Below are 11662 nucleotides of genomic sequence, written 5' to 3'. Positions count from 1 at the left end.
GCTTGTGCTCACCAGCTGACACAGAAAAATAACTTGCCTCAGAGCAGGGTCATGCTGACCTCATATTCTGTGATGTTCTGTACTTTCTGATCTTTGTTAATCTTAAGAAATTCCACAATCATACGCTCCACTTAGGACCAATCAGAATGCAGGTCAGTGAGAAATGTTCTATCTATCTGGCCAAGTAGCTTGGGACAGAGCCAACCACCAGGTAGCATTTCCCGCACATGCACATGAGTTCATTGGGATTTTTTTCCTTTAGAATCTGGTCATGAGAAATGTTCATCATCTTAGCTCAGCATCCTAATTCTGAGCTGTGGCCCTCTGATCAATGTATTAGGGTGTGCATTCAATATCCCATCCCTGTCTGACTGAGATTGTATTGTTTTGGGGGCAACTCTTGGACTCCAACAATTTTATTATGTTTTCTTGTTTCAGTTTATTAACCATCCTGTGGTTTCTCGTGCAGGACTTCTTGCTGATTATTGCAGGGATTTGATGGTGTGAGTATCCTGGTTTTTTCTTTTTGTATTTTTTGGTTTTGTTTTGCTTTTTGTCTGAACAATGTTTTATTGCCCTTTCGGTTGGAGGATAGATTTCATGTATATAACATTTTGTTTGTAGCTATTTTTCTCTCAAGATTTTGAATCTTGAGACTTTATCCTGTTCTATTCTTTACTGTAATGCAAATTTATGCTGAGAAAACTGACTTTATTCTAACAAAGATTCCTTTATGTTATGGCTTGATATAAAATGCTTACCCTATGACTCCTGTGATTGGATATTTGGGATACAGTTGATATGTTACTCTTTTGTGAAGTTGAACTTTTGGTAGGTGGGGCCTAGATGGGTCACAGAGACATAAACCTTGAAGATTATAGTTGCTTTCTTTCATTCCCTCTCTTCTCCTCTGTCTTGCTTTCTCTCTCTTTCCAGGTCAGATCAATGTAACAAAAAGCTGACACTTGCTCCACCAAAAATGGCTTATTAAATAACAAATTTTCAACATCAAATTAATAAATTTTCTTTCATAAATTGCAAAAAATTTTATGTGATAGTTTTAAGTTTGGGGGTATAGATTTGAAAACTCAATTGTAGAAATTTCAATTTTTAATAAAACATATTTTGAGTATCATTTGACTCTAAAGTAAACGTCATCAAAAATACACTCATTGTTTATTGATGTAATTCACTTATTTCACATCAGAAAAATATTTTTTATTATTGATTCATGCCAAATTTCAAAGGCACAGTTTACTCTCAGAAATGTTTCCAGACTGTTCTTTATTAATAATGTTACTTCCTTTTTTTCTCATTGATTCAAGACTTATACTAGCTATGTTTTAAAAGAATTAATCATTTACACATAGTTTTTGTCTATTTGTATATTTTAATATATCATTAGAAATTCTTTATTAAAACAGCAAACACTTTATTCTAATTCATAAACTAAACTCACAATGCTGTAATACTAGAAATGAGAAAAGTCTGGCAAGAAGGCCATATTCTGTGGACCTGGAATATATGACAATTATTAGAGAAGCCGATAGAAAATTACTACAATTATTAGGGTTTTTTTTTTGTTTTGTTTTGTTTTTTTTTTTTTTTTCAAGACAGGGTTACTCTGTGTAGCCCTGGCTGTCCTGGAACTCACTCTGTAGACCAGGCTGGCCTCTAACTCAAAATTCCACCTGCCTCTGCCTCCCAAGTGCTGGGATTAAAGGTGTGCGCCACCACTGCCCGGCAATTATTAGTTTTAATATCAAAGAAATTTCACTTTGAACTGAAAATGCTTCTCAGTAGCTTTTTTAAGGCACCCTTTACATCCTTGTTCCTTAAGGTATAGATGAAGGGATTCAGTGTAGGAGTTATCACTGCATAAAAGAGAGCCATGAACTTGGGTTGGTCCCTTGTGATGGATGAAGAAGGCTGAAGGTACATGCTAATGGCTGGACCATAAAATAAAGAAACTACAATGAGATGAGAAGAACATGTCCCAAAGGCTTTTCTCCTTCCTTCAGAAGATTTAATTCTAAGTACTGCACATCCAATATTAACATAAGAAGCAAGAATTAAGCACAGAGGAACAGCCAGGATAAAAATGCACACCACAGAAAGTGCTAGCTCATTAGACTCTTTTTCACCACAGGCAGTTTTAATGAGAACTGGGATTTCACACAATAAATGATCCAGCTTATGTATGCCACACAATGGCAGTTGTAATGTAAGTGTAGCCTCAGAAAAAGCAAAGACCACCCCAGTAAGCCACATAATAGACACTAACAAAATACAGACTCGCTGATTCATGATTACAGTGTAGTGGAGAGGTCTGCAGATAGCCACATATCGATCAAAAGACATGATAGCCAAAAGCAGACATTCTGTGCCTCCCATTATGTGGAAGACATAAAGTTGAACAACACACCCAATGTAACTAATGGTTTTTCTGGAGCTTCCTAGGTTAAACAGCATCTGAGGCACAATGCTTGTGGTGTAGCACATGTCCAGAAAGGAGAGATTTGTGAGAAAAAAATACATGGGGCTGTGGAGCCGAGGGTCTAAGGTGGACACCAGAATGATGGCGATGTTTCCCATCAAAGCCATGGGGTATGTTATCAGAAGAGTAACAAAGAGAGGGAGTTCCAGCCAAGGATGGTCAGCAAAGCCCAGTAGGATGAATTCTTTTGGGTGGCTTTCATTGGTTACAGCCATTCTCCTTTGATTCATTTTACCTACAGTTTAGAAGTGGCACGTTAATTTAAAACAATAGATACATAAAATAAAGAAAAATTATTGAAAACTGAGAGAAGTGCCAGTCACATACAAAGATAAATTCATAAAACAACAGTAGTTGGTTGTTGTTGGGATCTGGAGAGTGCTTACTGTTTTCTAGAAATCCAAATATGTATTCCCAGTACCCACAATGAGTGTAACACAACTACCTGCATCTCCAGCTCCAGAGAATAAAATACCCATTTCTGTACTTGTGTGGACACACCCCCATAGGGGTACACATAGGCATAAATTAGGTAATAGGAAAAATTAGAAGACAAACTCTACCTTTAATAATATAAACTCTAAAAGCCAAGAGTATGGCATGCTGTACTTCAATTCCTTAACGAAAATTTCTGCCATATTAGGATACTCTATCCAGAATAGCTAATTATTCTTCATAAGTAAAGTACAAACAATCCACGATAAACACTAAAGAAATGTCTGATCATGAAGCCACCTAACTCTAACCCTAACCCTAAACCTGCTACAGAAGAGTCTTTCAAGAATTCTACCCACAGATTAAAACAAACAAACAAACAAACAAACAAACACAACAAAAATCTCATGACTGTGAATGTACTGAAAAGAATGCATCTCAGTGGTAAGGTAATAAATATTAGTATAAAGATTACAGAACCAAAGAAGTAAAGAAGAACCAAACACTACACAAATTAAAACATAATAGGAAGTCATATATACCTTTCAGAATTAAGTAAGAGTTAATATCTCAATCTTCCAATTAAAAGGCAGAGACTACCAGACTAGAATGAGATACAGGAAGCAATTATTCATAGCATGTAAAACCCAAACAAACAAACACATCCCATTTGCAAAGGCAAACAGAATAAAAGTGAAATTACAAGAAAAATGGATTCTAAAAGCAAATAGTATTAGTGATAAAGAGGAGACCTTTGTATTAATAAAAGAGACAATCCAACAGGAGTGCCTAAATTTCATGAGTAATGAATCATACAAGAAACGTTAGCATATCCAATTTCAGTAAGGAGTACTGAGATGAACAGATTCTAACATAACAGTAGGTGACTACATTATCAATAATAAACAGATCTTTCAGGTAAACAACCCACTAAAGACACACTCTAATTAAATCAAACAGTAAAATAGCATGCCTTTTTGTTGATGTTGTTTGTTTGTTTGTTTATTTTTTTACTTCCCCCTACCACAACTAAGAAAAGGTTTTTCCATGTAACCCTGGATGTTCTGAAACTTTCTTTGTAGCCCTGGCTGGCATCAAACTGAGAGACCTGTCTGCCTCTGCCTCATGAATATTGGGACGAAAGACATGCACCACCATTAACCAGCAGCATGTAAATAAATTAAAAATGAATTAATCTCTTGTATATTATGGGATTATAATGGAATATAATACAGATCAACAGATTATAGAATCTGCAGAAAATGTATAAAACATGTATAAAACTAAACAATGTATCTTTAAATGATGAGTGTTATTATTGAAGAATTTAGGAAGTAAATTAATTTTTACCTAAAGTTACATGAAAAAACAAATACAATATAACATTAGCCAAAGGGACAGAACAAAAGCTGTTATGAGATTATAGCTGTTATTGGTCTGCATTTAAACAAATACAAATGTGCTCTAAATAAATTACCTATTAAGGCATATAAAGGGTTTAAGTAAACAAGAACTACAAATATCAACATTATTAAAAGAAAAGGGATAATAAAAATAGGCAAAAATGCAATCTCCTATAAATTTGAAAAACCTACAAGAAATCCAAAGCAAATCCATGAACAAATAAAGCTGAAGTAAGATCGAAAATGAAAAAACTAAAGTGGTCAATAAAAGTGAGAATAAAACAGTAAATCTGCCAACATAATAAAGACCAAGACTAAATTTATTTATTGATAAATTCTTGAATATCTTAAGAGAAAAACCATTTCCAATGTTTTTCAAAGTATTTAACTAAGGAGAAATGAAGGAAGAGTGAAACATGTTTCATGTGAATCTAGCAATACCCTGATACTCAAACAGGCTCAGAACAAACCAAAAAGGAGGAAATACAAACATCATGGTCAAGTAGGATTCACTGTAGGAAACTTAAGATGGTTCAACATATAAACTAATCAATATAATATGACATATAAGCACAAATAAAGGGTAGGAATCACATCATTGTCACAATAAATGCATAAAATTATTTTGAGAAAAACATAATGTCTCTTAGTAATACACTTACAAAGGGAACCAAGAATACTATACATTATTTCAACCAAATAAAAAAAGCTATAATGTGGCAAATATGTAATACTAAACTTATACTAAACTTGGAAAATCTGAAAGCATCTTCCACAATACAAGATATAAAAGAAGACTTTTCTGTCACTTTGAACATTGTGGTTGAAATCTTGGCCAGATAAGTAAAGAAAAGATAATACAAAACAGTATACAAATGGGAAATAGAAAATAATCAAACTATTTTTCAGATAACAGGATCCCATAATTATAAAGTCCTAAAGATACCACCAGAAAAATTTGCATATGATAAACTCTATAAAAATGTAGAACAATGCAACCTGAACATGCAGAAAATATTAACCTTTTTAAAAATTTTTCAACCGCCTCTCTCTTTGTGTGTGTATACAGGGATGTTCAAATGTGTATAGATGCATAGGTGTGTAGTGTAAGACTGTACACGCACAGGCGTGTGAGGGTGGAAGAAGAGGTTTGATATAAAAAAATCATTCTTGATCATTGTTTTATCATTTTAATTAAGAGACAGTCTCCCAATCAAACTTAGAGCTAGTTAATATGGTTACTATCCCTAGTTAGATATTTCTGGAGATCCCATCTCCAAACTGGAATTAAAGGTAGAATGCTACTTCTATGTGGCATTCTCCACATTAGATTTTCTATAAAAAAACAACAACCAAAAAACCCCACAAAACCAAAAAAAGTCACAAAAAAGAAACAAAAAAGAGATAACATTCAAAGAATTACCTAGATATAAACTTAACCAAAGAAATTAAAGATCTTTACAATAGAAACTTCAAGAAGTGAAGAAAGAAACTTTAGAATACAGTAAAAGGTAGAAAGAATTTTCATGTTTGTCAGGTCAGCAGGATTTATGGTATTAAAGTGGTGTGTCACCAAAAGCAATATAAAAATTCAATACAATACACATTAGGTTCCAATGAGATTTTTTCACAGGAATAGAAATAGCAGTCTCCAAATTCCTGTGGAAAATGAAATTGCCAAAGCATTCGTAAGCAAGAAGAGCAACAATAGGAATGTCACACTACCTGCTTTAAACTACAGTCATAATTTATAATGACAAAACTGAATGGCACTGTGTCAAAAGCAAAAATATACACCAATAAAAGAGAGTAGATTTATAAAAATTTTAACTCAGTATTAAAGAAAAAGAAAATTATATCATCATAGGAAATGCATGAAGCTAGAAATGCTTGTGTTGAGTGAAATAAGCTGGTTATATAGATACAAACTATGTATGATTTTAAAAATATGTGCAATATAGTAAAAGACCATATGACAGTAAATAAAGAACTAGTTATACAGGAGGGAGAAGGAGGAGGTAGGAAAAATAATAGGGAGGATGTATGTAACCAAAGTAGATTATATGGAATGTCATTTTCAAATGTCTGATTTACAAGTTAATATACTCTAATGAAGAAGGAGTTAGCACAGTTCCCAGTGTCTAATTCAACACATTTCAAATACGTTTTTAAACTGTAGTTAATTGGCATCAGGAAAACCATAAGCATCTCAATTAAACACCGAGAACTTTTGAAAACCAACATGTGTTTTCTACGGACTCTTGAAATTAGGAATTTATAGTTTCAATGTCTTACCATGTCATTTAAGACATTAATTAGTTTAGTATTTAGGCCTCTCTAATTATTAGCAGATTAGAGTAAATAAATAGTTAACTACCTAAATATGGCATCTAAAATTTCATTAGTATTTAAGTAAAATTAATGTCACTCTTCATACTCTTGATGGGCTTGCACACAACTGAAAGAAAGTATTCATAGTTTACTCATCAACAGTTTTAGGCTGACAAATCACTTTTGACAATTTCATGAAGAAGAGAAAGTAAAAACTGTATTTTGGTACCTTAAGAATGTGATCTGGGTAGTATAAGACCACCAACTGATTAGTAAGTTAATATTTTAGTAATTTTAGTAGATGAATTAGTAAATTATTTTGTCACTTCCATACCATCTTAAATCTTTACTTGAATAGTCCCACCTGAATGGAGATTTAGGCTATTATGACATGTGCTTCACACCTGAAAGAGAAGAACAATATACAAACAAGTTCTTAATTTTCTAATCTGTGTCCCAACACTCTGTGTTACTATGCCACTTGGGTCTGTTATTTGTAATGTTCCTTATAGATAAAAACTTAATACAATTATCTGGAATTGTAAAATAACAACACTAGTAACGTAGGTACGTTTCATGAATGAGGGTGACACATAAATACGTCATTTAGCTGACATCATTCAGAATTCTATTTTAAAACAATTTGAATTGAGAAAAATATTGACCTAATTTCTTTTACAATTGAAAATGGAATGTGAAATAAATTACAGTGGGCTGTGGAGATAGCTTAGTAAGAGCTTGCCATGCAAGCATAGTTAGGATTCAAGTTTAGTACTCAGTACAAGTGTTCCAAAAGGCTGAGTGTGGTGGTGTGTACTTCTAATCTCAGCACTGGGATAGTAGAAAAACAAAGATCCATGAGACTTTCTGGCCAGCCACTCCAGGCTAATTGTTGAACCCCAGGTCAGTGAGAGACCCTAACTCATAAAGCAAGGTATACAGCTTTTAAAGAACAACATTATAGGTTGCCCTTTGTCTTCCACATGTACATACACATTCTCTCTCTCTCTCTCTCTCTCTCTCTCTCTCTCTCTCTCTCTCTCTCTCTCTCACACACACACACACACGCACACACACACACACACACACACACCTACCTACCACCTCACATACAAAGAATTTCACTTTGTTTAAAAATTTAATAATTTGTTTTCACATGCTATTAATTACAATGTAAGATGTATATTGTCTATTTATTTAGCATTTTTATATTCACATTTAATTTGGTCAGCCACTGACTGTTCTTAAAGCTTTTTAAAGGGTATTTAATACTATAAATCCTCCTAGAGTTTACCATAATGGAATTTAAGAGTGGTGATCTCTCCACTATTCTGTTGGCATCTTAATTTATTTTGTATTATACAAATGTTGTTCATATTGTATAAGCTTAGTTTTGACTGCCAAATGCAGGAATAATCCTTGGCCATTTCATTTCTTTTGATATTTATTTAGCAACCACACAGATTCTCCTGACTTGCAGTTTACTTTGAAATACATCTATGTCCTTTAATTGTATCATAATATCCCATCCTTTACATTTCATGCTCATATTTATTTAATTTTGCTTGTTATCTTATCTATTTCATATCTTCTGCTTTAGGTAACATTCTATTTTATATCTCTACAGAAATCTATTTTCTCACAAATTTCATCATTTTAATGATTTCTAGACTGCATTCATTTGGAATCTTTGAACACCAGTGCATCTGTTTATTCTGGTGTCTCTCAGTCATACTTCATTTTCATCACATGCTATTTAACTTAATTTACCTTACAACATTTATTAGATGTGTACAGAATTAAAGGACAAACACATTAATCATTTTTTTGTCTGACCCTAAAACCTATAAATGAAATTTATGCCTCTTTGTCTCTCTGTCTCTCTCTGTCTCTTTCTCTCTGTCTCTCTCTGTCTCTTTCTCTCTGTCTCTCTGTCTCTCTGTCTCTGTCTCTCTCTCTCTCTCTCACACACACACACACACCACTATACCTACCCATTCATATGGTGAATCTATCATAGAAACTTTGATTATTTACTCAAAACTGATTCCTATGATATACTTTAACAATTAAATAAAGACTGAACACTTTGTTCAAATACTCAGTACATGTCAAAAATTATATTGCTCAAGTTTATACAAATTTAAGATAAAAGACTGAGAAAAAAATCAAAGAGGAAACTAGTTGTTTCTAAAACTACTGAACAAAGTATTTCTAAGTTTAGAGATTTCCTGGGGTGAAATATTGTATAACATTCATTTATGTAATTGAGGCAACTATCCATAGATGTTTCTACCTTCTCTAAGACCTCATGACTTTTGAAAACAAAATGTTATTTATCTCATCTTGTTTTTATATTTTCCACTGGAGTGGAATTATGTAAAAATTCATTTAAATCTTTCATATTTTAGAGAACAGAGAAACTGTTTTCCACAGGTACATAATCAATCATGAATCTCATAACTTACATTTATAGTTGACACAAGTGCCATAGAACCTACATCAGGCAGCCAGTAGTAGAAAGTAACAACCATAGTTTGTGAGTATACTACTGTATGCTTGCTGTATGTAGCTTCAAGTATTGAAGACACATTTTCAACAAGACCATTCATTTATCCTTCTCCCAGGTGTGTTAGCACAGAAAATTGCTTGGGAGAGTGCTCTCAGTGGAAATGTTTCTTATGTACAATTAGCAGATACTAAACAGAGTTTGGGAGATAACTTCTGTTTTTCAACATGCATTAAAGTAAACACACTTAAACCCACAAAACACTTTATATAGTGTTACATAGAATGTAATTAAAATAAGTAAATTAAACAATATATGAATAAACAGGTCTTTGGAATTTATATAGGACTTTCAATACCTTCATTCATTCTTACAGAACTTTATATAGTTTGGAAACCATTGAAGTTATAATTCAGGCTGTTGCCAAGACTAAGAGAAATGTAAATACCAAGCCAGACAGAAATCTTTCATCTACAGTTGTATACTGTCTACAAGATTTGCTGGGGCAATGCTGTTACAAAACTTGTGGGAGTAACCAACCAATGACTGATTTGACTTAAAGGTCACTTCATGAGATGTATCCCATATCTGACACTGCTTGGGTGAATAAGAAATTGAGACAAAAAAAAAAAAAAAGAAATTGAGTAAAGACAACCTAGAGACTTAGAATAAAATCAAATAATACTGGTCTCAAAAAAGAAAAAAATATGTAGTGAGAAAATTATTCCTAATGATATTTTACCATACTCCTAAATGAGTGCTTTGCTCATTTGCCATCAGAGAATCATCTTCCTGCAGCAGATGGGAACACATATACAGACTCACAGACAGACACTATGTACAGAGTAAAAGACCTTGTAACACTAAGGCCTAAATTTAAGGTCTTTATCAACTTGCTCACTTCAGAGCTCAGGGACCACCATGGAAGTTGAGGCAGAAAGAGTTCAAGAGCTGGTGGAATCAAAGATACCAAGAAAACAAGGCCCTGGAAATCAACACGAACAAAGCTTATATAAACACACAGAGACTGATGCAGCATGGAGGTCCCACATGGATCTGCACCAAGCCTTCTGTCTGCAGTTTAATGTTATTTGGAGATTCCTCCATGTGTGAACAAATAGGACCCTGATTATCATGCTTACTATTGGGCTCTTTTCTTTCTGTTGGTTTGACTTGCTCAACTTTAATGTGAGTTTTTGTTTTAATTTTATTATATTTTATTTTGATACATTAAAAAAACTGAATGAGTGAATTAAAACCTGGTAGTGATCAGACCTGCTGATTCAGAAGCATGTAGGTTAGATTTCCTCCATGCAAACATTCCCCTGCACCCACCCTCAGTCCTCTGGGGCATACCAAACTGCCTTGGATGGACTGCTGTCCCCCAGACCTTCACTGTCCAGCCACCTCTCCAGTCACCTTCATCAGACCTGCTTATACAGAACCATGGAGTTTATATTTTAGCCCTGTATCCATCCCTCTGTCCCCTGCCCATAGTCTTCTGGGGCATGTCCAGCTGTCTAGAGCAGCATATTATCACCTGGAGCTCCACTGTTCCACCACCTCTCTGCCTGCCTTCTCCACCCCAATCACCTTACAACCTTGTCCCCAGGGGCACACATAACTGCTAGAAGACTTGCAATGCACCCTGAGTTCTATTATCCAGCCCAAAGATACACAAACAAGCCCATCCACACCAGGATCATCAAGATTAGCACCGCCCCCATACCTGTTACAACAGAAACATCCAAGGACAAGTAGATGGCTAAAGGCCAGCATAGCAACACAATCCACAAAAGCAAGGTCAGTGTGACAACTTTAGAGCACAGCTATCCTACTACAGCAAGGCCTGGATATCCTAACAACCAAAGCACAATAAAATAATCACAAATCCAATCTTATAAAGATAATAGAGGTTTTTAAGAAGAAAATGAACAAATTGTTTAAAGAAGTACAGGAAAATACAATCAAACAGGTAGAGGCCTTTAAAGAGAATAAACATAAATCCCCAAAAGAAATTTAAAAAATTCAATTAAACATGGAAAGGAAGTAAATAAAACTGTCCAAGACCTGAAAATGAAAATAGAAGCAATAAATAAAACACAAACTGAGAGAATATTGGAGATAGAAAACCCAGAGAAGAGAACAGGAACAACAGAATACAAGAGATGGAAGATGGCATTTCACATGTAGAAGATACAATATAAAAAACTGAATACCAGCTAAAAAATGTTAAACTAACCTAAGAATAATAGAAATAGAAGAGGGGAAAGAGTCTCAGTTCCAAGGACCAGAAAAATATTTTCAACAATATTAGAAAGAAAACTTTCTTAGAAGAAAACTTTCTCAACCTAATGAAAGAGGTGCCTATAAACATACATGAAGCATACAGAAAACCAATTAGATTGGACCAGAAAAGAAAACCATCCACCACCCAATAATCAAAACTCTAAATGTACAGAACATAGATAGGATATTAAAAGCTGT

General features: G+C 34.0%; 1 protein-coding gene across 2 annotated transcripts; it reads right to left on the bottom strand.

Moving 5' to 3' along the window:
* Nucleotides 1-1174: 1174 nt before the first annotated feature.
* LOC117724788 (olfactory receptor 2B11-like) lies at nucleotides 1175-9250 on the bottom strand. 2 transcript variants are annotated; one of them, XM_076916939.1, is made up of 3 exons: nucleotides 9135-9250; nucleotides 6896-7070; nucleotides 1175-2732 (listed from the first exon to the last, which is right to left on the bottom strand). In XM_076916939.1, exon 3 carries the CDS (start codon nucleotides 2725-2727, stop codon nucleotides 1774-1776), a length of 954 nt encoding a protein of 317 aa, XP_076773054.1. In that variant the 5' UTR covers nucleotides 2728-2732; nucleotides 6896-7070; nucleotides 9135-9250; the 3' UTR covers nucleotides 1175-1773. The 2 variants fall into 2 exon arrangements, with proteins under 2 accessions (XP_076773054.1, XP_034380600.2); XM_034524709.2 differs by having other exon boundaries at nucleotides 7001-7070.
* Nucleotides 9251-11662: the final 2412 nt, after the last annotated feature.

The sequence above is a fragment of the Arvicanthis niloticus genome, chromosome 20, assembly GCF_011762505.2.
Source record: "Arvicanthis niloticus isolate mArvNil1 chromosome 20, mArvNil1.pat.X, whole genome shotgun sequence".
Lineage (NCBI taxonomy): Eukaryota > Metazoa > Chordata > Mammalia > Rodentia > Muridae > Arvicanthis > Arvicanthis niloticus.
This window is presented reverse-complemented; position numbering and strand designations above follow the sequence as displayed.

Excerpts from the sequence above, each read along its gene's own strand:
- LOC117724788 (XM_076916939.1), bottom strand. The coding sequence starts at position 2,727 with ATGAATCAAAGGAGAATGGCTGTAACCAATGAAAGCCACCCAAAAGAA.